Source organism: Dermochelys coriacea, chromosome 17 (assembly GCF_009764565.3).
Source record: "Dermochelys coriacea isolate rDerCor1 chromosome 17, rDerCor1.pri.v4, whole genome shotgun sequence".
Classification (NCBI taxonomy): Eukaryota; Metazoa; Chordata; order Testudines; family Dermochelyidae; genus Dermochelys; species Dermochelys coriacea.
The window spans coordinates 8,225,788-8,253,588 of NC_050084.1; the positions used below are offsets into that span (position 1 = coordinate 8,225,788).

General features: G+C 46.0%; 1 protein-coding gene across 4 annotated transcripts in view; it reads right to left on the minus strand.

Annotated features, from left to right (window-relative positions):
* HNF1B (HNF1 homeobox B) overlaps window positions 1-27,183 on the minus strand; it is a 61,986-nt gene extending 34,803 nt beyond the window's left edge. Inside the window, exons 1-5 of one of the 4 annotated variants that reach the window (XM_043499265.1) lie at window positions 26,879-27,181; window positions 25,543-25,859; window positions 11,714-11,913; window positions 6,270-6,534; window positions 4,493-4,731 (exon numbers count right to left, since the gene is read on the minus strand). In XM_043499265.1, coding sequence (XP_043355200.1) covers window positions 4,493-4,731; window positions 6,270-6,534; window positions 11,714-11,913; window positions 25,543-25,790 — 952 coding nt within the window. In that variant the 5' untranslated portion in view covers window positions 25,791-25,859; window positions 26,879-27,181. Of the gene's footprint in view, window positions 1-4,492; window positions 4,732-6,269; window positions 6,535-11,713; window positions 11,914-25,542 lie in introns of all 4 variants that reach the window. The other 3 variants (XM_038375718.2, XM_038375720.2, XM_038375717.2) reach the window with 3 other exon arrangements.
* Window positions 27,184-27,801: the final 618 nt, after the last annotated feature.

The following is a 27,801-nucleotide window of genomic DNA, read 5'->3' on the forward strand; positions in this document are numbered from 1 at the left end:
CGAGGCCTAGGGTCCCTGTAAACAGTGATGCAGAGAACATGCCTAGGGTCCCTGCAAACAGTGATGCAGAGAACAGGAATAGAAAACAAGGCTGGGTGTTCTGGAAAGAAAATAAAGAGTCCCTTCCAACTCTGATATTCTATGATTCTATGATTCTATGAAAACCCATACAGTGGATGGAGGGAGCCCATGAATCCAGCTTCTCTCTTTCCCCACCAAGCCCAGGGATGTCCCTCCAGGTGAGCAACCACTCATCTGGAGGGGTTGTGGCTGGGCTCAGGAAAAGCAGAAAATCCCACATGATGCTACTCTGAGTAGCATGGAAGGGTGAGACCATCCAAGACTGCCACCCTTATCACTACTACAAGCATGTGCTAAATCTTACCTTCCCCTGTCTCCAGGAGTTAATTAGCTTTGTCTGCAGGTCAACAATGGGGCTCCAGTGGATGGGGGTGGGTATGTGGGGAAACATGCCCCATTTGTTCATTCCCTAGCTAGAGAGACAGTTCTAATAATTTTATTAAGATAATGTTGAAGTAAAAAAAACGGTACAGAGTTTAGGCATAGAAATTTCTGGTTATCAGGGAATAAGGTTCAAAAGTGAAGTTATCCAAGTTAGACTGTGTGCTCCGGAAGGTCAGGGACCATGTCTCACTAATGGGTATAACAAGTAATCTGGACAGAAAGCATGGTTCTTTTCTCTTTGCCCCAGTGCTTAATTTGTACTGAAAGAGGTGCCGGGGCTCAAGCAATTCAATGCTGGGGCTCAAGCGATATTTTTACATTCATGTCTGATGTGGCAAGCCCAGAGGTGCCAGGGCTATGCACTGCCAAGCCTAGAGGTGCCAGGGCTCAAGCCCTGGCAAGCTCTGGCACAAAGTAAGCACTTCTTTGCCCTCATCCTCCTCTTGTCTTCCCTTAGACTGGCAGCTCTCCTGGCAGGGATTGTCTTTATTAGTCTTTGTAAAGCAACAGGTATATCTGTGATGCTGTACAATAAATAACACAGCACTCAGTACCTAAGGAGGGATTTCCAAGACACTAACAGCTCTTATCCCCTGCCTCATGGATTTTAGGTAGGAGGGATTGCTCTGATTGTCTCTTTATAGCAAAAGAGGAGGCTGCTGTATTGTTCAGTGAACCATCAGAAAGACCCAACAGTGAGAGCCGCTGACCCCTCACTGACCCCCACGCGACCCTAGTGCTTGTCAGAAAGCTGCCCTCTTTTGTTTGCCTCTTGAGCTTGCTGACTTTGGTGTGTAGATTACAGGTACAAGGACAATGGGGATTGTTTTCCCAACAATGCCTCTTACCCCACACCACTCACTCAAGTCAGGGACTTCTCTGATTAGCCTCCACTCTCTTCGAGCCTTGTTCTTTTCTGATTCCCCTCTCTCCCTCCCTTCCCCTGCTCCACAATGGTGCTGTCTCTGGTTTAAATCTATTTAGAATTTTCTGTCCATTTGCTTTCCCCGTTGTTGCAAATCTCAGATGAATTAAAGAACAAGAACATGGAAACGAATCCAACTGTGAAAAGGAAAAGATTGGAGAGAGACCTTTATCCCAGACAAATCACCTGGACAGAGAGAAGTTCTGTCTCCTCAGTGAGTTTAACTGAGATGTGTGGGACAGAGGAATAGGGCACATGCAGACATCTACGCTGATCTTTCATGGTGGAAGCAGTTCTCAGTTCCCAGTTCCTCAAGCCAGCCTGGCTCAGACCAAAAGACCATAAAACACTGTTGTTTTTTCTGGCTGGGGCGGGGAGGAGGAGGACGATTCTGTGCCTTGCAAGTAAGTTGTCACCCAGACACCAGAGTAGAGGCCAAACCATCCCTTCCTTCCAGAGCTCCTCACCCAAGTCTTCAGCATGCCAGCAGATTGTGCAAGCTCAGCAGAGGCTACTCTGTAGGGAAGAGCTGAACAGCTATGCAGCTGGTAACATCCTGTCCTCTCGAGCAAAACAAAGCGCACCACACATTAAATTCCAGGTTCAGCTTTCACAGGTTGGGCTATTCTGAAAGGCAGTGGGGTGGGCCTATGCCAACTAGCTACCACCACAGGCAGTCCCCTGTATTATTCCAACACAGCCCAGCACAGTGCTCTATCCCCGCTGTCAAAGGGCCAAACTGCGCCAGCAAATTGGCAAGCCTGCCAAGAGAGCAGATCTGGACTTAAAAAATCTCTTCCCATGCGCCTCCGTCTGGGGTGCGGCTAGTTGACAGCACAGCAGCCACACACACCACAGTTTGTACCCACAGTATCTGCCTCACCATATTCTGCATTTCCTCCTATGTGCTCCCTGCGCCTTCCAGCCAGTAAACTCACAAGGACACGTGCGAGGAGAAGCGTTTGTGAACCCCAGCTGAGGGAAAACAGGGCACAGAGTAGCGAAGTGACTTGCCCAAGGTCACAAAGGGAGACCCAAGGGAAAGAACCCAGGTTTCCCAGACTCCCAGCCCAGGGATCTTCACCACAAGACCATCGTCTCCTCCTGACAAGGACAGAGACAGGCACCCTTTTGGGGGTGAATCGTTGATACCCTGAGGTGGAGTGATATGCTAGTGAGGCAGAGAAGGTCTTCTAGAGCCTCGATCTGCAATCACGGTGGCCTGGGTATCAAAAAAGCACAGCCAACCCCTCTGCTAGCCATGGGAAAGGAGTCAACGGCTCTTCACTGGGTGGGGTTGGGAGATGACTGCTGGGTTTGGGGGAGGGCAGGATGCAGGGGGAGAAGAGCAGGGCCCCTCGTATTGCAACCCCATCTCATGATCTGTTATGCTGAGGTGGCTGAACGGACATTGAGTGGCTTATCCTGCTGTTTTCTGAGCATCTGAATCCACTCTTTCAAACCCCACTCAGATCCCATCCTTGAGTGTTCTCTCGTGGGGGTTTGTAGACATGTGCAGTGACGGGGTTTAGACTTTCATGGATTAGCTCAACCTTCCTGCATAGGCCTGAAGCAAATGCAAAATCTCAGTGCAAAAAGTTCAAGTCAAATTGGCCAAGTTTCACCTAGTTCCAATGCACTATTGTAACTCGCTCCCCAGCACAGTGGAGACCTGGAGGCTCCACTCAACGCAGGTTGGTGAATCTTAGCAATGCTTTCAGTGAGTCAAGACTTGGATTTGTAAGTAAAGCCCGAAAGCAGGCGCGTTTCGCATGGCATGGGGTTCTGCAGCGGAAGTTTGGACAGTGCTCATTTCAGAAAGAGTGACTTAGCAGCAGTTTGAAGGAGAATTACAGGGGATACTTCACATAACAGGGAGACAAATTGTGCTCCCAACTACGCTCATGCAATCCCCACTGATTTCACATCACAGGTCAGATGAATGAGTCTTAGGGTCACATTCAGGCATGAAATAAATGGGATGCAAGTTACATATTGGGCCGAAGGGGTAGAAAGCATGTAAACTTGCTCCAGTTCGTGTTTAGTGGGTGTGCAAAATGAGTGACTTACACCAATTTGCTATTGCATGGGGACTACGTTCCACCTCGACATAAATGTTGCATCTGCTTACGCTCCCCAGTGTGGAGGACAGGGCTGTGTTTTGAAAGTGGAACTACATGCCTGCTTTATCTTTCACCCTTCTTATTATTACTACTATTTATTTGCATTGTGGTAGCACCCTAGGAGCATCAGGGTGCTAGGCACTGTACAAACACAGAACAAAAAGATGGGCCCTGCCCCAAAGAGCTTACAATCAAATCCTTCTTAATTGCTTTTCCTGCCGCATCCATTCTTCCCCCAGTAAACTCACTTGCACACCCAGTGAATGCCAAAGCAGTGAAAGCCACACACTTCTTTTCTGGTTCTGGCTAGTGTAAGGAATCAAATCAATGTCATAAAACCAGCAAAAATCAAAAGAGGCTCCACCTTGTTGAAAGCCAACTTGCAATCAATACATAACATCAGTAATCATCATCTACTGCTCTTCTCCAGCACCTTCACATTTGTATTACAGTAGCACCTAGAGGGGCCAGCTAAGATCAGAGTCCCATTGTGTCAGGTATTTTAAATACACATATTAAGAGAGACAGTCCCTGTCTCAAGGAATTTAAATAGACCAGACAGATTAAAGCCTTAAACTCTACCCCAGGTCCAGGTTTGGAAAAGCAAAGTACCACACCTCTGCATTGTACAAACAGGGAATTGATGCACAGAGGGGCAAAGGGACTTGCCCAAGGTCACAAAGAGAATCTGTCACAGAACCAAGAATGGAAGCCATGCTTCCTGAGACCCAGCCTGGTGCCTTCACAACAAGCTCATCCTTCCTCTTCACAGACAAGCCACACAACCACCACCCTGTCACGTAGGGAATCTAGCCCTATTTTACAGACAAGGGAAACAGACTCCAGCTCACAGAGACAACAGAGCTAGATCTCCAGATTCCTGCTTCCCACAAGAGCACACTTCCCTCCCCACATACGCTAAGAAGCAGTTTGAAAAACCAATTCCTACTCCCCTTTGCACACTTAGGTTTTCACTTACCTGCCATTTTGCTGGGGGGCGAAGAGCTGGGCTGGGTGTGATGGGGTGAGTTGTGGGACAGCAGGAGGTTCATGCTGTGCGGCTGGCCCGTGCTGTAGGCATCCATGGCCAGCTTCTGACGGAAAGCCTCCTCTTTCCGTCGGTTCGCGAACCAGTTGTAGACGCGAACCTCTGTCACCAAGTTGGATCCCAGCCCGTGCGCTTTGGAGGGGGACACTCCTCGCTGGAGACATTCTGCCCTAGGTGGGGAATGAAGAGAACACTTTGGAATGGGTCACTTGCTGCTATGAAGTCCATAATAATACATCGCATTTCCATAGCCCTTTCCTGGTTCAAAGCACTATATGGACAATAGCGAGTGCATCCCCATGACATCTCTGCACAGTAGGTGATGAAGCAATACCCCTATTTTACAGGTGGGGAAACTGGGGCAGAATGGGGAAGGGTGACTTGCCCAAGGCCACACAGTGAAACAGCAGCACACTGGCTAGTTCACACTCTTTCGCAAGGCATTTTATGTAGGTGTTTATAAGATCACCCGTCCATGGAGGGTACTTATCTGGTCCATCACCTCTTGGTATTTATCCTCACTAAACCCCGGTGAAATGGGGATTATGGCACTGCCCTATTTTACAGATGGGAAACTGAGGCACAGAGAGATGACGTGACCTGCCCGAGGTCACCCAGGAATTCTGGGTGGGGGAAGAACAAGGAATTGAACCCCTGTAACCCAAATCCCAGTCTAAGGCACTGGTTGACCCTTCCTCTCCTTGCCCTTGCTTGCACCTTGCAGCTGCAGTTCCAAGCCTGACCAAGACCCATTAGTCCAAAGCAGCATATAAAAAAGTTAATAAAATAAAAGTAATTCTCAGCATTTGAGAACCCCCAGGAGCAGTTTGATTTTGTGCTGGGTGTAAAAATGGGCAAATGGTTGGGCTGGTGGGGGGCGTGGTTCTGATTTTTCCACCCCTCCCTAAACAAGGCTAAACTTGACATTTGGGATGGGCACAAACCCAAACCCTGTGTGTGGATACCACTGAACTTGGAAAGAGCTGGGATTCAGATCCAAACTCTGTGGCCTGTACAGGTCCCCGATCTAGCAGAGGCCGTAAGTGCCTAGTTCAACACTTGAATAGTCCCCTTGATTTCAGTGGAATTGCTCATGTTAATGTTATGTATGTTTGGCTGCTCTTCTGGATCAGAGCTTCAATCAACAGAAATACATGTGCATGCACAGAAGCCTTGGGGAATGTCTGAGCCAAACCTTGCAACTCAGGCCCATCGCATCTTCTTCTGGGGAAAGAAAGAATTTGTGCTCAGGCCAGGTCTGCACTAGAAATGTACCTTGGTATAACGACATCACTCAGGGGGGTGAAACCCCCTCCCCCCCGCCCCGAGTGACTCAGTTATACCAACCAAACCCCTGGTGTAGACAACGCTACATCGCTGGGAAGGCTTTTCCCATCCATACAGCTACCGCCTCTCGTGGAGGTGAATTAACTATGCTGACGGGCGTCTTCACTGAAGAATCATGCAGAAGGGAAGGGATGGAACATATTTTCCAGGATCCCATTGTCATTTATCCGTGAAGCCAGGCTCCTATTAAGTATAGCAGATTCCCTCTCTCCAACAGCGCCAACTAGAAGCCTAGGACCATAGGGATTTGGGGCTTCCTTGGGTTGGTTGTTTTTTTAAACAAAGGCTTTCCAGTTAACTGAGAGACAATGGAGCTGGGGGGAGAGTAATATTCTCTTGAGCCAACTCAGTGTCATTTTACCTGTTACATTCCTCCACTAAGGCTTCCCTTTCCTCCTTGCTAGGGTTCTTTTGCCGGTCGTAGGCTTGGTACAAGATTTGCTGTGAGGCAGGCCCCCATTTGAATCGATTCCGTCGCATCTTCTTGCTGGGGGTTTCAGAGCAGGTGTCCTCGAGCTGGCCCGTGCCCTGGTTCTGCTGATTGAACTCTGGAAAGAGAAACAGCAGCTGATCCTGACTGCTTTTGTCTGTCATATTTCCAGAACCCTGGACTGTCTGGTTGAATTCTGAAAGAGAAAGGAGCAGATTTGATCTGGCCTATAGCCACTGCCACTGAGAAAATAACCTGCATTCATATTCATATCGTCACATTGTTTCCTTGTGCTCCCCCATCTGCCTCCCTGTATCCACTTGCTGTTTTATACTGAAATTTTAAGCTCTTTCAGGCAGTATTTTTTGTTTGTACAGCACCTACCACCAGGGGGCCCTGGTCAGTGAATGGGGCTCTTGGCCACCACCACAGTACAAATAAATAATAAATAAAAATAACAATAGATTTTAGGAGGAACCATCTAGTCCGGCCTCCTGCATAAAACGGGCCAGAGACTGTCACCCAGTGATCGCTGCATTGACGCCAATTGCTTTGCTTTGTTTGTTAGCAAAGTCACGTGAACAATTTTGAGACCCAGTACAGTACACACCAGCCACACATACCCCACTGCCATCAACTGAAAGGTCAATAAAGTTATCCTTGGATGTGTGAGACTGGGACTGGCTAATCACTTCAGTCTGTGCCATTGATCTCGTCTGCTAAAGAGCCTTAGCAGGACTGCAGTTTGGAACAATAGGCAATTTATTTGCAGGCAGCAATCTGGATACCAGCAGGATCAGAGAGGGAACCCACTTCTCCCTGCCTTTCCCAAACCCACCCACTCCCTAGCAATGAAAAACATGAAACACAGACTTGTGAACAGCCCTTGCACAAAACCGTGTACTAAGACCAAGGCTGGCCCTTTAGGGCAACCCCTGACATCTTTTAATGGACCCTCTCTTGGGTGAGCTGTTTGCATCTTTGATGCTTTTTAGATTGGTTTGTGTTACCCTTCAAACGGGCTTCCAAAGAGTCTCCACACCCCATCCTGCACTCAGCAGCACCAGCGTCAATCCAGAATAGCTACCGGCATCAGTGGGTTTGCTCTGGATTGACACGAATGTAGCTGAGCACTAAACATAACTCTAATTTCAATGTTTTATATAGAGCCATCAGTGCACTTTACAGATTATTACCCTGGTGGGAAGGGAGAGATAGGGAATGGCTTATGGTTAGGACACATTAAAGGAAGGCTGGCAATTGGTATCCTAGTCACTCCCCTTATCTGTGCCTCAGTTTCTTCTCTCAGCAGGGTGCTGTGAATCTGTTCAGTAATGTTTCAGAGGGGCTCAGTTGCACAATAAATAAATAAATAAATAAATAGCCAATCTCTCAAAATGGAGCAGATATCAACTCGAGAGAAAGGTGCCAAGGGCAATCTTGGATAAGTCACTCAGTTTTTCTGTGCCTCAGTTCCCCGAGCGCCCATCATTTGTCTGTCTTGAGGGTGAGCTCTCCAGGGCAGGGACTGTCTCTTACTAGGTGTAAGGGTTCTTCCATTGTTGTAGTAAATCCACCCCTCCGAGAAGCAGTAGCTAGGTGGATGGAAGAATTCTTCAGTCAACCTAGCAGTGTCTACACTGGAGCATAGCTCAGTTTAATTACATTGCACAGCATGTGACATTTTTCACAGCTCTGAGCAATGTAGTTAAGCCGACCTAACATTGTGTCGACCAGCCCCACGTCAGGGCCTCAAGATGCTACAAGTATGCAGTAATAATAAAGTAGCCATGGGCTAATCTGAAAGGGTCAATTGTTCCACTCGAAGTTCAGAGAACGCATCCAAGGATTTGGAAGATTCTCTGTGCAAATCTCTTAGGTTTGCAAAGCCAGACTGGAAATCTTATGAGACCAGGTTCTCTCCCCTCTGCACCTCGCTGGGACCTGTGTCCCAACACAATGACCAATGACTGCGGGGGGGCGGGGGGGAGTGCAGAATTTTTGGCAGCTCAGAGAAGGTTCTGTAGGGCACAGGTCCAGCTTTCCCGAATAGGTGGCTTTTCTCTGAGCTTCACCTCTCCCTCTTGCGACTGCTGCTAATCTGCGAAATGCCTTCCCATGCCTAGGCCAAGACACAGCCGCAGATGCATGTTTGAAAATTATTATGGATATATATGAGGCTCACTGAGCTGTGTGGCAGCTCCCTTAATGAGAAGGCACATGCAGGCCATACATATTCATGGCCTGGCTTTCTGTGCCTGCCGTGTACTTGTTCGGGGGTGGGGGATTCTGTGAACTTAAGACTAATACATTATGAGTCAGGCAGTCAGACTTCAAAGATCCCCCCCCACCGAATTCTGCCTCTCTTTGTTCCTAAAGAACTCCCCTCCTTTGATACAGCTCCATTTCAAATTAATGGGAAACACACACACTCCTACAGCAATAAGGAAGCTTAAATCAACCCATGTATGCAGCGGGATCGCCATTTCCAAAACCGAACACCTTGGGCAATGTAGCTCAGCAGAGGCATGAGGAGAACGGGTGACCTTCCATGCCTGCCTGCCACAGAGCTGGGGCCTGTCAGCGCAGCAGTAAAGGGAGATTGATGGCCGGTTTTATTATTCTCGGTTTTGCAAAGAAATTCTTCCTCTTTTTATAATAGCTTTTCCCTTGGGACAACAAGAGAAGCAGAAAACAGAGGCCAACGTTGGAGCAGGGGGTTGTTTTTTTTTTTTCTCTAGGTGGATTTTCAAAGCACTGACATTCAGTTTGAAAGACTTTCTGGACTCCGTATCTTCCTGAAATAGACCGATACTCCATCCCGTTGGGAGGACAAGTGCTGAACTGCTTGTTAAGACACAGTTTAGGGCTCAACCCCTGCAAACTTTGACTCACGTGGTTAGCCCCAGTTGGATTCAATGAGATGAATTGCAGAAGTCAGGACTAATTACATGAGTAAAGTAGAAGTCTGTGGGGCCATTCAACTCAATGGCCCAAGCGAGTTTGGGCTCTTATAGATTTGGATTGTTAAAGTAGGCCACAGGAACAATCTGAAACCTTTCCGCATTCTTCATTGCCTAAGCATCACTGCAGGAAACATGAAAATGCAGCACCCAGGAATTTTAGGGATTTTTGTTTTAAAAGGGGCCACAGTCCTTTAAAATGAATGATGGAGGAAACACTACTGTCCTTCCATATATAGCTACAAACTTGGCCGTGGATCATTAAAGCAAAGAATTTTAAAATTCTAATTAACTTTCCACCACTTGGGCTGGCTGCTTGCTTCATTTAGTTTGTACTTCATTTCGTTTGAACAGTGACATCAGAATAGTCAAGAACGAGGTCACCCAGTCCCTTGCCCTGTCCACACAGGAAAGTTCTCTTTCTTAATTTCAGCCCATCACCCCAAGCTACCCCCAAAATCATCTCCCCTCCTTCAAACATGTGCAAATTCATGTGCCCCAACTTACTGATCACTTAAAAGTTATGCATATTTACTTCTAGGATCTGTTCCCATTCGCATTGAATTCAATGACAAATCCCACCAATGGGATCAGGATCAGACTTCATCAGTCGATCCCGCTAATATTTTTTGTTCCTGGCCTCCGATAGATGCTGTACCAAATGCTTTACTAAGATCCAAATATGTCATGTTCACTGAGCTCTCATCACCTGCTGACTAATTCTAGCACAAAGTAACCAGTTTCTCTGGCAAGGCCTAGTCTTTGTGGGTGAAATTCATCAGTTTCAGCACCATTTAAAGTCCCACAAACCCTAAGCTTAAGGTGTGCTCAATTGCACTTCTGCACGAGGGTGAGTCTCACCATATAAACCCACACTCATTATTGCTCTTTGTTCCATTATCCAAGATATTAAACTTTCTGATTCTCATGCATTAGCACAAGACTGTAACCAACCACTGGTTTGTAAAACACTGCAGAGGGATGTTTAAATTCAGGCAAAAAAACCCAGCTGATTTCAATGATTTTTTTTAAATTGACAACTATATTTCTATCAATATACTAAAACTACAATTTTTGTCCAAGGTTTTTGTCATTGCCACTTTAAGAATCCAGGGGAAGATTCCTAACAGCCTGGCAAACATGATAAGAATGCTATAGCTAGAGTACTGGAAAATACTGCCCCAAAAAGATTTCCTCAAATAGTCAGATCTCTGAAAAAACAGATTTTTTTCTGCTGTGTTCACGTCCCCCTTTTTAAGGGTTCATTTCCCACAAATACTGCCGCAAATAAGTTCACTGATTGGAACATCCAGGGCAACAGCAAGTTTTAAACAAGCGTTATAAAAATATTCCGAGGCCCTAATTCAGAAAGATACTTATGCATGTGCCTAACGAAGCACATGACTAACACCTCTGAAGCGGCTGGAACCCTTCACGGTATTTGAGTTAGGCTCAGCTGGGGGCAAAGAGCACAAGTATTCCCCCCAGAAATTTGATTCTAAGAGTCACACCCTTGCAATCCGGGAACAGAAATAATATCAGATGACTTGTGTGTCCAATCAAATCAGCTTGAGTTTAGAATCCTCCCAACAAACTGTTCATAAACAAGCCACAGACCAAGGATTATTTGAAGAAAATATTTCCCACATATTTGTGAATAATGAATAAATGTGAGAAGCTGCAGACAGAGAGGCAAAAGTCATCTAAATCAGGCATTCCTTATGAATTATTTGTCTGGTTCTAATTGTAACACATACATGGGGCAATTCAAAGTGATTTTAATGGGGGCTACATGGAAGTTGAACGTTGCTGCTCAGTGGGCTTCACTGTATTTCTTATGGGCTTTTTCAAAAAACATGTACTTAGACGCATCTCTTTTTTTTTAATTTTATGAAGTAAAATTTCAACAAAGCACCAAAAATGCAGTATAATCCTTTGAGCAATGGCACTACCAAGGAGCTGTGGTGATCACCTGGACAGCAAAATCAGGACGCTATGCATGCTTCAGGACATGAAATGTCTCAATAAGACAATAAGTTATGATTTGAGCATGAAAAAAAGGGGGGGGATAATTCATTTTCTACCTGTTTCATTTCATTGATGGACTGAGAACATTGATACAGAAACCACTGAGAGACTCAAGCCCTGATTCAGCAAAGCATTTTTTCACATGGTTAACTTTAAGCATGTAAATCCATGCCTATGCAGCAAATCACTACACACATGCTTGACTTGAACCATGTGGCCCTGTTAAATCAGGGGTTTAAAGCCAAACGTGTGCTTGATTGGATTGAGGTATCAATAGAAACACGAAGCCCCACTATACAGCTACTTTTCAGAGCAGATCTGCACGGTAACGAGCCACGGCACAAAGGCCGGAAGGAACAAGGCCGTTTAGAGCAGACTACTTACGTCTGAGAATCTCCCTCTGCTTCCGGACGTACCACGTGTAGAGTGCTGCCCGCTTCTGCGTTTTCATGGGTGTTCCCTTGTTGAGGTGCTGGGAGAGGTGAGACTGATTCAGGCCTGTGACATCCACCACCTCCCTCTGGGGGATGTTGTGCTGTTGCATGTAACCTTTGATCATTTTCGCAGCCCGCCAGGGGTCCTCACTACAGGGGAAACAAACAGTGAGTTTGGTCTGGGAGGGAAGGTGCCCAGGGTAAGCTTATTTCAGTGACAAAAACCTCAGGCTGATGGCTAAGAAGCTATTATCAATAGGATGGCAGCACTAGGCCTTTTGAATGCATGAGTGAAGCCAGAATCCATTACAGGTGGGCATCCCAAACCCCGCAACAGGATTTCCTTGCAATTACCTAAGTTGGGCAGTTTCACTGATGATGGGTCGACCTCCTTAAAAATCACTCTATCCATGAGCCCTGCACAAGGACAGATCCCATCCTGCTGCCCTGGAAGACCCTTCACTCCAAAGGGGGCAGGATCAGTCCCTTAATCTCAATCTGACCCTCTAGTATTTGATCCACAAATTTACACCTTCCAGTCACATCCCGCTTCCAGTAGGAATAACCTCAGCTGGGTGAAAAGTAAATTTGATAATGTTGCCCAGTGGTTAAAGCAAGGGACAGAGTCAGGAGCTCTAGGTTCCATTCCCAGCTTCACACCTCTGTCTAGGCACCTAATCCTGGTCTGTGGCTCAATTTACTCATTGGTAAAATAGAAATAAAATTTGCTTGCTTCACAGGGGTGTTGCAAGGCCTAATGAAGCATTTTGAGATCCATCATCCTTGAATGAAAGGTCCAACAGAAGCATTAAGTCTGAGTAGTAGTAATAGCAATAATAGTCACTCCCCTTGATATGTATGAACAACTGGGAGCTCCATGTTCCATAATGGGTGTTCCCTACACAAACACAGCAGATAGTGAAGACTTCTAATTTTGTGATTCTTTTTACCTAGCCTCTGTTCTATGCCCTTTCACACGGCATTAATGAGTTATCCCCAAAAGAATTGAAGATCATTTGGAGTGTGACAGCACAGAACACTGCCTTTGTTGAGACCCAGACCTTTGCAGCTTTAAGGTGCGTTACCATTATAAAGCTATTGCTGGATGTAATTTGTAAATATTTTCGCCCTTCATTACTAGCGAGACTCACATCTTACTCCTAAGCCCTCCTATGATCCTGCTGCCTTCTCCAAAACCTGAGTAAAGAGATAGCTCAGCAGATGCTTCACAACTCTGGGCTCTGGCAGACCAAGACAGGGCAGAGCTTGTGAAAGTTTGCTTCAAGTCAGAGCGGACATTTGGACTTGGATCTGAAAAGCCCAATTCTGAGGACCTTCAGGGCATGTTGCAAAGCTAATGTTTCCCCCCAGGCTTTTAAAACCAGGAGGAGAGAAATTATAAGCCTGGAGAACTGTAGGAGGGAGAAGGTGATTTGAGCTTCTGAATTCACTCCGTAGAAGGTTATATTGGATTGTAGTGTTGCACTGTAATTATGGTTGAATATGAAGACCCCAATTCTCCAATGGATTTGGACACATGCTTAACCTTATACACTCTTAATAGTTCCTTTGGAGTCAACCGGGCTAGTCAGTGTGTTGCCAGCTGTTACGGATTTTATCACAAACATTTCTTGTTTTCTTCCCTTAAATTCTCAGCTCCTGGAGTAAGTGATTATGTGAGAATCTCAGCTTTCATTTACAAAAGTTATATTTTTAGCCCTCATGGTAGCAGCCGAAAGCCCGAAAACATGAGCCAAATAAACTGTTAATTTAAAAACCAGAAGACAAATTTATTATTTTTTAAAATCTGATTATTTTTGAGCCACGTCTCATGATTTTTAATGCTTGGGCTTTGCAAGGCTGCATGTGTATCAGTATTTGCAGGATCAGGACTTGATTTTAATGTATTTTTAAATTATTTCCAGGGCATTTCCAGTGTATGGCCAATCATCCTTTTTTGGGGTGCATATCATTCTAAATAAATAATAAATACATTAAATGATAAATACTGTTAAATCTGCTAAGGGCAGTTATTGTAAAGACAGGTTAATATGCAAAAATACATTTCAATTATTTAAGATGATTGGATTTTTTTTTTATAGACAAGGACAGTGAATTAAAAGGAAGTGGTTTATGCTGAAAAATCATTTTTGATCATGAACTTTGTCATAGTTGTGAACTAAAATAATGAGATATTCTAATATTTTACTTGGAATAACCATCCAACTGCATTTTTAATTTATTTGTTATTTTGGATCCTTCAACTTGTCAAAGAAAAAAAAAATCCCATAGATTTCTTACTTTTTGTCCTGAAAGCAGCTGGTAACCAATGTGAAAGTGAGTTCGGAAAAATATTATTATAATAGTGCACTTTTCCCTCGTTTCCCCTCTAAAACAATAACTATTTTATTTAACAATAACGCCCAATCCTGCTTTCTCAAAGTACTGAAAATTCCCACTAGTTGTTCTGTGTTTGTACAGCGCCTAGCACAATGGGGTCTTGGCTCATGACTGGGGCTCCTAGATGCTATTGTAATAAATATAACAAAATAATAAATAAATAAAATAATAATAATAATAATAATAATAGGACTTTGGGGTGTATCGATTATGGAATGCAGAATCTAACACAGTATAGTAGACTCAAAATTTGACACCCTACTCCTTAATTTTGCTCCAGCCGTTAATAAAGTCCCTCAAATTATTTTGGTGACTTTTTCAAAAGGAGTATGTCAGTGACTTTTCCCCTACATATTCATTCATATGACATCATGGTATGTATGATACATACTTGCACATCGTTATTATTGCACTACTCCTTAGGAGTCCCAGTCTAGGTGCTGTCCAAACAGAGAGCAAAAAGGTGGGCCCCGTCCGCAAGAGATACATTGCCATAGCCTAGCGCTTAAGGACAGCCCTCCCCAATACCAAACGTGTGCGCACATATGATGGAGGAAAACATTGGCTTCTAAGGGTTTGTTACAAACAGCGTCAAAATTAAATTATACGATTGTAAATGATGTTCAAAGTCCATTTAAACAGAATTGGATGGAGACAATCCACACATCAGTGAAATATCAAAAGACTCATGTATAGAAATACAGAAAGACCCAGAACATACATAAGGTGGCTTGAGAGTGGCATCTCATTGACCAGCAACTGTAATTACCGTAATTATGAGTTTTCAGAACTTGCTGACTTTGCTCTACATCGGGGGTCCTTTTTCTTTCTGAGGCCCCCCCAACATGCTATAAAAACTTCATGACCCCCTGATGTCACAACAACTGTTTTTCTGCCTATCCATAGATTAAAAGCCAAAGCCAGCATTAGGGGGTAGCAAGCAGGGCAATTGCCTGGGGCCCCATGCCATGCAAAGCTAAGTTGCTCAGGCTTCAGCTTCAGCCCCAGGTGGTGGGGCTCAGGGCCCCAGGTTTACATGGTGGGGCTTGAATTTTCTGCCCTGGGTTCCATTAAGTCAAATGCCAACCTGCTTGGCAGACCCCCTGAAACCTGCTCACGGCCCCCTCAGGGAGCCCCAGTCCCCCGGTTGAGAACTGCTGCTCTATATTTCATGCCATGTCCTCAAACCTGTAAAAACCTAAACAGGGAAGCACAGTACAATTGAACTATTCCCATAAATTGAGTTACTCACGTGCTTACAGGGTCAATCCTGCAAACACTTAACTGTAGCAAACACCATTACATTAGGGTTGTGACAGAGTTCCAGGTCCAGACCATCTGGGGAAATCTTCGTTCATGGTGCCAAGCTGCCCTGTTCCCCCAACATAAAAATTGTAGAGTCAAATCTGATTTGTATTATCTGCAAATAGAGCCAATGAAATCAGTGGGAAAGACAATCAGGACCAGGACTGCCTCCCATCCTCCTCCTACAGAGGCATTTGTCCTCGCTTATCATCCCGAATTTGGGTGACATCCTCACATTTCTTATACTTCATCAACAGAGATGACACATTCCCCCCAAATCTCTTACAGGAATAGACACTTGAATTAAAGACGATAATAACTGGCTTGCCCCAGCTGTGTCTACATCATGTTCCATTTATAGTGTAGCAAGCGAGTATACTGGCAGAAATATTCACCTAAGCAGTAAGCTTTAAGCCAGTACTAGAGAGTTTTTTCAGAAAGTGAGTTTGGAACTTTACCACCACCACAGACCAGATTTTAAGGGTTACACTAATCCAGCCAGTGAACAGAAACAATGCTACATGATCTGCCTTCAGTCAGCACTAGCCAAAATATCTCAAATGTTGAACACCCTAAATGAAATGCTTGCAAAACAAACAAACAAACGAGCAAGCAAACAAACAAAAAACACCCTACCAACCAAGGATCATTTGTGGAAAGCGTTCAGTGAAGAATTTTGAATGGTAAATACATCGGGGAGGGGGGACTCTTTTATGAAGAGAAAGAAATCTATTCAGTCAATTATTCCCTACAGATTATTGTGCAGTTCTACCTGGCTCTGTGCTGTCATCGCAACTGCCCCTAGCTATGGGAAGACTGAGTCCCGAAGGGTTCCATTTATCAAAGTTTAGATAGTGCTGGCTCTCCCCCATTTAGTCCTTTGTTATGGGTCACTTCTCTCCCTGTATGATCAAGGTGATCCAGCAGCAGTCTGTCTTGGTTGCAAATCCACATTAATCTAGCCCGGTCTTTCCCACTCTGCCCGGGAATTACAGGTACACGGAGATCCAGAAAAACTGTAAACTACTCTGGTCACAGCCTCTATTCTTGATGTGGCTGGTCATTGCTGGAAATTGAACGTCTGGCTCACAAGACTTGCCCTCCCTTGCTTCTGTGTTCCTCTAGAGGAATCATTTTATCGCACATATTTATTTAAAGATTCTTAAAGAGCTCATCATTTTAAGAGCTGGGTTCTATTTACCAAAGGCAAAGAGCATTCAAGATTATACAGAGAATTACTTATAAAAGCCACGGCTACTGTGAGAAGCAAGAAAGCTTCATTGCTTTCCTGTTACCTGGGAAGATGACGAAGAGAGCAGGAGGTGACATATATATACACTCTTATATTACACTTTTCATCCATCCATCTCAAACTGCTTTATAAAAGGAGGGCAATATCACTATTTCCATCTTACAAAAGGGGAAACAAACACAGGGAGGGGAAGTGATTTGCCCATGGTCACACAAAAGGCCAGAGCCAGGAATAGGAACCCAGATCTCCTGAGTCCCAAGCCAGTGCTCTACCCACTAGACAGACCACACTGCTTCCAATCTGTATACGGATTTTCTTTGGCTGTCATTGGCTTATCTCAGATGAACGTTTTTTATAAAATTACTGGACAACGAAGTTACTAAAATAGAGTAACTCAGCATTTCTAAGAGAAGCTGGTTAACTTCATACTAAATTAAGCTAGATTTTCAGAGCCCAATCTTCAGCTGGTGTGAACAGAACATCTTGACCCCCCACCACGAATCTGGACCTTAACTCCCTCCATGTGCGTAGCATTCCATGGTTTTCTCAAAGCAGATAATGGGCCTGATCCTGCATTTCTTGTCCATCCAACTCCTCCTACTGAGGTCACTGGAAGTTCATCCCTAAGTAAAGATAACTAACAATAATTTGTCTGTGAATGCATGACCCAAACCAGGGATTTTCTAAAATCACGCCTAGTCTTCCAAGCGGAGGTTGTCTTTTCATAGCTAAGTTGCATTGTGGAGGTCACATGAAGCTTCTTTCCAAGGATTCCCTCCCTCTGTCACCCCCGCCTCCCCCAGCCCAGCCTTGAAAAGAGGTAAATAAAACTCTTGACAACATCCTCCGAGAAATATGCCAAGAATTTATACTCCTGGATTATAAACCAGGCTCTCTGCATAGACCGTCTATCTAATCTGTATCTCTTGGTACACACGCAGAGCCTTAAAAGCTCCTAAGGTGTGTGATGTTCAGTCAACCCATACCCTTTTATTTTAAATGGACTTCTTTATACTATATTGAAAGGCTGCCTCTACACCAGCAGATATTTCGCCAGGCATTTGTCACCTCACCTTCCAGTTGTAGGTGGATTTTTGCACACCTCAGCAGCAGAGTGCATAGAGCGAATTCCTATCGTTTGTATGTAGCAGTCACATGTCCCTCTTAGCCGGAGTCATTCAACAGTCATCATTATTAATTATTATTATTCATTATTATTATTTACTGAGGATAGCCCCAGCCATGTGCTGGGCACCATCCCAACTCTCAAGGACAATCGCTGCTCCACAAAGCTCACAATCACAAATGGACAAGTAGGCTGAAGACAAGGGAAGTCAAACAGCAAAAGGCAATTTAGATATGGGTAAGCCAAAGTCACTGTAAGCAGCATGGAAGAAGTGGGTCTTTAAGAGGATTTACATTTGGACAGAATAGGAGCCTGGCAGATGTGGCTGCACTATCCAGAAGGGGCCACACAGAAGAAGGCACAGCGGGGATGGATTTAGTTCAGCATAACTGAAATGGTTACTTATTCTTGTATCCCAGCTCCCTCTCCAAGTGCGTATGAGCAGCCATACTGGGTCAGACCAACGTAGCCCAGTGTCCTTCCAGCAGTGGCTGGTGCCAGATGCTTCAAAGGGAATGAAAAGAACAGGACAATCTATCGAGTGATCCATCTCCTACTCCTGTCTTCCAGTCCCAGCTTCTGGCAATCAGAGTCTTAGGGACACACAGAGCATGGGACTGTATCCATGACCATCTTGGCGAATAGTTATTGATAGACCAGTCCTCCATGAACTCAGCTAGTTCAGTTTTGAACCCAGTTATACTTTTGGCCTTCACAGCATCCCCTGGGAATGAGTTTCACAGGTTGTGCATCATGTGAAGTACTTCCTTTTGTTTGTTTTAAACCTGCTGCCTATTCATTTCATTGGGTGACTCCTGGTTCTTGTGCTATGTGAAGGGGTGAACAACACTCTTCTGTATTTGTTTTCTCCACACTGCTCATGATTTTATAGACCTCTCTCATGTCTGTCCCCCCTCCCCCCCGTCGTCTCTTTTCCAAGCTGAACGGTCCCAGTCTTTTTAATGTCGCCTCACATGGAAGCTGTTCCACACCCAGAATCGTTTTTGTTGCCCTTCTCTGTACTTTTCCCAATTTCTAATCTATCTTTTTTGAGTTGGGGGAACCAGAAGTGCACTCAGTATTCAAGGTGTGGGGTACCATGGATTTACATAGTGGCATCATATTTACTGTCTTATTTATCTCTTTCCTAATGGTTCCTAACATTCTGTTAGCTTTTTGACTGCTGCTGCACATCAAGCAGATGTTTTCAGAGAACTATCCACAGTGACTCCAAGATCTCTTTCTTGAGTGGTAACAGCTAATTTAGACCCCATCATGTTGTATGTATAGTTAGGATTATGGTTTTCCAGTGTGCATTACTTTGCATTTATCAACATTGGGCAACAAACTGGCAGATGAAATTCAATCACCCAGTTTTGTGAGATCCCTTCATAACTCTTTGCAGTTTGCTTTGGACTTACCTTCAGTAATTTCATATCTTCAAATAATTTGCCACCTGTTTAATTTTTTCTCTAGATCATTTATGAATATGTTGAATAGCACTGGTCCCAGTACAGGTTCCTGCTATTTACCTCTCTCCACTGTGAAAACTAACCATTTACTCCTACCCTTTGTTTCCTGTCTTTTAACCAGTTACTGATCCATCCCTCTTTACTTTGCTTCAAAGCATTTGACGAGGAACTTTGCCAAAGGCTTTCTGGAAGTCCAAGTACACTGTATCCACTGAAACACCCTTGTCCACATATTTGTTGACATCCTCAAAGAATTCTAATAGATTGGGGAGCATGGTTTCCCTTTACAAAAAACCATATGACTCTTCCCTAACATATCCTGTTCATCTAAATGTCTGATAATTCTCTTCTTTACTATGGTTGAACCAATATGCTTAGTACTGAAGTTAGGTTTACCAACTGTAATTGCCAGGATCACCTTTCTTAAAAATTGGCTTTACATTAGTTATCCACCAGCCATCTGGTACAGAGGCTGATTTAATTGACAGATTACAAAACACTGTTAGTAGGTCTGCAATTTCATATCAGAATTCCTTCAGCACTTTTGGGTCAATACCACTTGGTCCCAGTGACTTACTACTGTTCAATTTAAAAATTTGTTCCAAAATCTCCTCTATTGACACCTCAAAACTGGGACAGTTCCTCAGATTTGTCATAATGGCTCAGGTGTGGGAATCTCCCTTACATTCTCTGCAGTGAAGAACAAATCAAAGAATTCATTTAGCTTTTCTTCAACAGACAGTTCTTCCTTTGAGTGCTCCTGTAGCACCTCAATCATCCTGTGGTCCCACTGATTGTTGGCAGGCTTCCTGCTCATGAGGTACTTAAATATTTATTATTAATTATTATTAGGGGTACGTATGTTGTTTCTGCCTCCATTATGGTGTTTTTAAAAAGTTTCCATGCTGCTTTCAGGCATTTTACTCTTGTGACTGTTCCTTTTAAGTTCCATTTAACTAGCCTCCTCATTTTTGTGTAGTTCCCCTTTTTGAAGTTAAATGCCATTGGAATGGGTTGCTTTGGTATTTCCCCCCCCCCCCCCCACATGGATGTTAAATTCAGTTACATTATGGTCGCTGTTACAGAGCGGTTCAGCTATATTCACTTCTTGGAGCAGAACCTGTGAACCACTTAGGACTAAATCAAAAATTGCCTCTCCCCTTGTGGGTTCCAGGACTAACTGCTTCAAGAAGTAGTCATTAATGGTGTCTAGAAACTTAGTCTCTGTATCCCATCCTGAGGTGACATGTTCCTAGTCACTACTGGGAGAGTTGAAATCCCCCATTAATATTGGAGGTTTTGTTTTTATAGCCCTCTAATCTCCCTGAGCATTTCACAGTCACCATGACGGTCAGGTGGTTGGCAGTGTACTCCCACTGCTTTCCTCTTTCCTCTTCTTTTTGCGAATACAGACTAACATGGCTGCTACTCTGAAACCTGCTTTCCTCTTATTATTCAAGCATTTCTATCCAGAGAGATTCTGTGCTACCATCTGATTCATTTGAAGATTTTTACTATATTTGATTCTAGGCTTTCACATATAGTGCCACTCCCACTCCAAAGCAACCTACTCAGTCATTCCAATATATTTTGCACCCTGGTATTACCGTGTCCCATTGGTTATCATCATTCTACCAAGTTTCTGTGAAGCTAATTATATCAATATCCCCATTTAGACTTCTTGCATTTATATACAAACACTTGCAAAATGTGTCAATATTTAGTTATCTGCCTTTATGTGATGTAATTGATTGGGGCTCTTTTTTGTTTGACTGTTTTCCTTCAGTTCCCACCTGTATTTTATCAACTTCTGTCTTCTCCTCTTTACTGGATATAAAATCTCCCCTTTAATAAGTCCCCAGCTAAAGGATGCATCTGTCCTAACTGTGTGCTCCTCCACACCTGTTGGCTTTCCCCCAGCCCTTAGTTTAGAAACCCCTCTACAACCTTTTGAATTTTACATGCTAGCAATCTAGGTCCTGTATAGGCTGCTCCTTTCCCAACAGGTTTCCCAGTTCCTAATAAACTTAAATCCTTCCTCCCACAACACCAGAATCTCATCCGCACATCAAGACCCTGCAATTCTGCCCTGCATGCGGAACTGGAAGCATTTCAGAGAATGCCACCATGGAGGTCCTGGATTTTAATCTGTTACCAAATCATAAATTTGGCCTCCAGGACCTCTCTCCTACCTTTCCCTATGTCACTGGTACCTACATGACCAAGACCACAAAGGCTCCACTTACAGCAAACTGGGAGTTCTTTGCAAAAGAACTTCTTCAGGGAAGTGTGCCTGATCTTAAGAACATAAGAACAGCCATACTGGGTCAGACCAAAAGTCCATCTAGCCCAGTATCCTGTCTTCTGGCAGTGACCAATGCCAAGTGCCCCAGAGGGAATGAACAGACCAGGTAATCAAGTGATCCATCCCCTCTCACCCATTCCCAGCTTCTGGCAAAGAGAGGCTTGGAACACCATCCCTGCCCATCCTGGCTAATAGCCATTGATGGACCTATCCTCCAGGAACTTATCTAGTTCTTTTTTGAACCCTGTTATAGTCTTGGCCTTCACAACATCTTCTGGCAAGGAGTTCCACAGGTTGACTGTGCATTATGTGAAAAAATTCTTCCTTTTGTTTGTTTTAAACCTGCTGCCTATTAATTTCATTTGGTAACCTCTAGTTCTTGTGTTATGATAAGGAATAAATAACACTTCCTTATTTACTTTCTGCACACCAGCCATGATTTTATAGATCTCAATCATATCGCCTCCCTTAGTCATCTCTTTTCCAAGCTGAAAAGTTCCAGTCTTATTAATCTCACCTCATATGGCAGCCGTTCCATACCCCTAATCATTTTTGTTGCCTTTTTCTGAAACCTTTTCCAAGTCCAATATCTCTTTTTTGAAGTGGGGCAACCACATCTGCACGCAGTAGTCAAGATGTGGGCATACCATGGATTTATTTAGCGGCAATATGATATTTTCTGTCTTATTCTCTATCCCTCTCTTAATGATTCCCAACATTCTGTTTGCTTTTTGGTTGCTGATGCACACTGAGTGGATCTTGTTTGCACTGGAGGCAAGCTCTGAATGGAAAGGGCAAAATTCTGCCCAGAGTTATTGTCCAAGCAAACCTACCAGCTTTAGGGGAGTTACACAGGTGTCACTGGGGAAAGGGGGCAGAATTCAGACCTTCATCTACTTCAGAAGAGGGCACACCATAACAGACAGGTGTAATGAACAGCTGAGAGGAGTGTAGGGTGGACTGTCACACACCTGGCCCCTCCAGCCAGAGTGCTGAGAGAATCCCAGGGACCAAACGGCAGGAGAACACACCAAGGCAAATGAAGATAGGGAGTGCAAATCTGGTGGGAAAACACCCTGAATACTACAGGGAAATGTTCTGTTCTGATCAATGCATCTTCACCAGTGTCTGAGCTGAGTCATTTTTAAGAGAGTATTAAGCTAATCGGCCTTCTTCCCCCCCCCCGCATCATTTGTCGCCCTCCCCATTGTCTCAGATGTACAGATTGTAAAGTGTCTGCAGATGACATACAAGCCCTGTGCCTAGCACAATAGGGGCCCAGACTGGGGCCCCACAAAGTACCACAAAACAACAAGGGGGTGCAGATACACCTATACAGAGCATTATAGATAGAGGGTTTGGAGAGAGCTGAGGGTGTTTCCCGAGGGGTGCAAAGGAGCTTTGTAGGTGAATCCCTGTCCGATAGATTGACTGAATGCTGCTGGAGTTATGCTGTATGGTTATTAAAAGGTGGGGCTCCTGGAGGCTCTGTATTACTTAAATCAAGGTAACTAGACGTGCAATCTGTAGGTCTTGGGGACTACAGCTGGGTGCATTAGAAATAGCCGATTTAGACACAAAGAAGAGGGAGCCTCCGTGCATTTCCCCTTAGGCGGAGGGGCAGGTGTCGCTGGAGGCGGAGGGGCAGGGGATTTCGCTGCCTTGCGGGAGTGCATGTCCCGCTCTGGGACCGCAGCGCTCCCCGATCCCCGACAGCCTCAATCCCAGCGGGCTTCTGCTGAGGATACCTGGCTGTGCTGGGGGGGGGGTTCCGCCCCCTCCCGCAGGCAGGACCCCTGCCCCCAGGTCCCCCATGGCCTTGATGTCCTCCCCGCCCCCATAGTCAGAGGGCAGCGCCCCACTCTCTGCCCCTGGGCGCCCCGCTGGCCCCAGGCTCGCCAGGGACACGCGGTGCCCGCACCGCGGCCAGGCTGGGGCAGCGGCACCGCCTGCAGGGCTGGGGGTGTGTGTGTGGAGGGGGGTTAAATCCACTCGATCCCCCGCCAGCGAGTCCCGATCCGGCCCTTCCCCTCTCACCCCTTCCTTCGCCTGGCAGCGGCTGGAGCTGGGCGCAGGGACCAGGCCCCCCGGCCGGGCTCGCTCCTTTCCTGGGCACCCTTTGAGGCCAGCCCGGCGCTGGAGGAGCCGCCCGGCAGCTCCGGGGCGTGTTTATTTATTTAAGACAAGACCAAAAAAAAAAAAAAAAAACCACCACCCAAAACACCCGCGCCTGGGGTTTTCCTCCCCCCCGCCCGGCTGGTTTACAGCTTCGCCAATGAATAACCCGCCTCTCCCCGCAGCCCCAGCGCAGCCCCGTGTGTATCTTTTGGTTGATGATTTATAGACATAAATTAATACCCCCCGCCCCAGCTCCACGTGCGGCCGGTTGGGGTTGCCCCGGAGGGCGCGGAGGGAAGGGGGCAGCCCGCGGGCGGCTCTCGGGTGCGCTAGGGTGCAGGTAACGCCCGGGACGGGCCCTCCCAAAGCGGCTTTAACCCCCTCGCCAGCGCTCAGTGCAACAAGCGCCAGCGCGGCCCAGAAGTGGGGAGCCGCCGCGGGGTGCCACTCTCCCCACACCGCGGAGAGAGAAGGGCCCCGGCTCGCTCGCTGCTTCCCTCCCAAAGCAGCTCCGCTTTGCACAGAAATCCCCTGCTCCAGTTAGCAAGCGCCCGAATTGGCAACGCTTCGAAACCACGCCAGCCCCTAATACCCAGTCCGAGCCGCCAGTGCGTCCTGCCACCCGTGCCCAGTGAGCCGTTCATTCCGCCGGTCGGCCTGGCTGTTTCCGCTGGTTTTTAGCAAGGGCTAAAGTATGCTAAATTAATTGGCATCAGAATAAAAGGGGTACAAAAGTTACCGGCGGCCTGAAAAGTATTTTCTCTGCTCGCTTCTACGCTAAGAAACTGCAGCCTTCGGCTAGAGACTTTCCTGGTGTGTTCAAGTCCCTGGGGTTAGTAAAGGGCCGGGCTGGGGTTAGTTGATATTTTGCTAAAGAAAAAGAAACAATGAACGACGTGGATAATTAGTAATTAACTAACTAACTAACTAACTACCTTGTCAGGGCAACAGAGCTCGGGGAAGCGTCTCAGCGTTTGATCAACATCCCCCGGCTAGCCGGCGAGGAATCGGCTCTCAACGCGAAAAGTTACTCCCAAGTTTTATTCCTTGTTAGCCAACGTCCCAGCCGGGCTCGCTCGGAAGTGCGCGGATCTGCTCCGAGTCCGTTTTTATTTTCTATTTAACTCCATCCTCAAATTTCCCAACCCCACCGCGGATCCAGTGGAAAGGAGAAAAATCCCAGGATCTGCACCTTACTGGTTAGCTACACGGTATGGGGCTGCTTGTGTGTGGTCTCAAAGCGAGGTGTAAAATAGGAGCGGGAGCGGGTTTTTAAGAGACTCTTTCAAATCTAGTTTTGAAAACACAACAAAGCCCGTCGCCACTTCCTCGGGTCGATTTTCCTTCCTTTTTAAAGTTTAGTTTGAGGGGCCCAGCAACCGCGGTTGGGCGCCGACAGCCGCTCGGACAAGGTGGAGTTCAAAGGAGCAAAACCTCACGGAATTCAGCATTAAAAACCAACCAAACAAAAAAAGCCCCACTCCGATTTACTTGTTTACACGTGCCCGCTCTGGGCCCGAGCCCTGGGCTCAGCACGCCGGGAGCGCGGGGCGGGGAGGGCAGAAAGTGACCTGACAGCCGCGGGGTCTCCTGCTGCATTTAGACGCGGTGAGAAATCGATTCCCTAGTCACCTGCGTGGGGGGGAACCATGAAGGGCAGGTTCCCAGGGGCTGGAGTGACCTGGGTTTAAGAGTCCGGGGAGGGGGCAGAAATGCAAGGGGACTACATCCCACCTGGGCCTCTGGCAGCAGGCATATGGGGTGGGGGGGTGGGGGGGAGAAGAAGGAGCCCCGTTTGTACCTGATCATCCGATCCACCTCCGCTCTTTGCTCCACGGCCTCCTCCGTGTTGAGCGCCTGCAACTCCCGGAGGATCTGCGGGGTGTCGAAGTCGTCCCCGTCCTCGGAGCCCTCGTCCCCGGACAGCTTGCCCTTGCTGTGGCCGTTGGTGAGGGTGTGGAAGACCGGCTTGCTGTCCGCCTCCGTCCCGCTGCCTGGGGACAGGGGCAGGTTCTCCAGCTTCACCCCGAAGCTGGTGGTGGGCACCATGTCGTCCAGGGCTTGGATCAACGTCTCCTTGGTGGCTCCGGAGCTGAGAAGAGCGCTCAGAAGTTCCTGCTGCAGAGAGCTGAGCTTGGACACCATTTTACCAGGAGGGGAGAGAGAGAGAGAAGGGGAGGGGGGGTAGGGTAGGGGTGGGGTGGGGGGGAGGGAAGGTAGGTTAAAAACACCCCAAAGTTTCGGATTCCCCCCGTGAGCCCCAAACACCTGCTCCTCCTCCGTGCCCTGGTGAATCTCCTTTGAGAGGGCTCTGCAGACCTCTACCTTGCCATGATCCCCTCCATTAGGCAATATAAGATATGCAAATCAGTGGGAAGGGAGAGTCATTCCTGCAGGATGCAAATGGAAAGGGGGCTAGTGGGTAAAGGGTTTGTGGGGGGGGGGGAGAAAAGAGGAGCTGCTGCTCTGGGGCTGGGTTTGACGGAGTTCGTTGTGTTTATAGGGGTGGCCGAAACCTTTTGATTGGTTCTGTTTTTTATCAGCCAAACTTTAGCTGAACTTTGGACTTGTTGGGCAAGGAGGCAGCCAGCCCCAAGTGCACCAGCTCCAGGCTTCTCCAGCAGCGCTGGGGCTTGGGAGGCCAGGAGGAGGAATTAGGTAAAGTCGAGCAAAACAACTCAAAGCCCTTTAAAACAACCCAAAGCCTCTCAACTGAGCTTTTTACCTGCCCCAGGAAAGGTGAGATGGGAGGGTGGTGGCGTGGTGCGGGGTGGCAGGTCAGATTGTGAAAGAAACCCAGATAAAAGGGAGTCTGCAAAATATACCAATTAAAATCAAGGAGGAAGATTGCATTTGGCTTTTCGGTTTCATTGGTATTTTCATGTGGATTTGGTGTCTGAGGGAGGGTCGGAGCTTGTTAACAGAAACAACATCGAAGCGTTTGCATTAAAAAGAAAAAGCGCAAGCAGACCAAACCCACTGTCTCATTTTGCAAAGCAGGACTTTCCCTTCTCACGTCCTTTCATGGGGATACTGGGAGAGGAATCAAATGTAGTGGTTAGAAGCAAGAACTTTAAAAACCAGAGGAAGAGAAAAAACCAAAGCGAGTGGTTTATATTAGTGTATAGGGTCTTCACCTGCGCAGAGTTTAGTCACAGGGATTATTACGAGTATTGTTGCTGTAGCCGAGAGGGGAGAAAAAATACAGGATAAGTCCAGTGGTAGCCGTCTGTCTAACCATCGGATGTTTGTCTGAGGTTGTGTGTTTCTCAAACAAAGAAATCGGTTTGTATATAAAAAACGTACATTTTCTAAAATATCTGGAGAGCATTCCTTTGTAGGTTTGCATCTGCAAAAGAATTTTGAAATAGGGAAAAGACCGACATTTTAAAAGCATGGTTGATGGTATGAAAATAAAACAATTAACGCAAACTAGTGTTTAAATTGTTTTTTTTTAAATCTAACTTAGAAATTTAAAAAAAAAACCCTGTATTTATTTTAATCCGTGTTTTCTTGCATTTCAACGCAGGAAATATTTTGAACTCAGAAATGCTGGTAAAGAAAATGCTTTCCCCCCCCCCGGCATTAACCAACTGCTATTTTAAAAACAAAAATCAACGCTTCGAGCTATGATTTTAAATGTATTGCGCTTGAAACGAATTAAGATTTCTTGTTTCACGACAGTTCATGGCGGGGGTCGGAAACTCAGTTTAGTTTTGTCTCCCGTCCCAGGTAAAGAGATTTGCATTTCCCTTTTTTCCCCTCGGTCCCTCCAGGGATTTATAAAATTTACTCGGTTCGGGTTATTTTTTAAAGCGATCTCGGGAAAGGATTAAATAATACGAAATAGGAAACAATCGAAGGAGGGAATGGAAAGTGACTCAAACTGGGAATTCGGTTTATTCTGGACTCCCGGATGCAAACGAGTTCTTAACAAAAAAAATTGTTCGAGCCTGTGGGGGGAGGGAAAAAAGTTAGAGAATCCACTGAAGTTTTAAATCCACAAAGACAATTTGGTTTGTGTTGCCTGCAGTCCTGTTTACCAGTCCTCCTTCAGCAC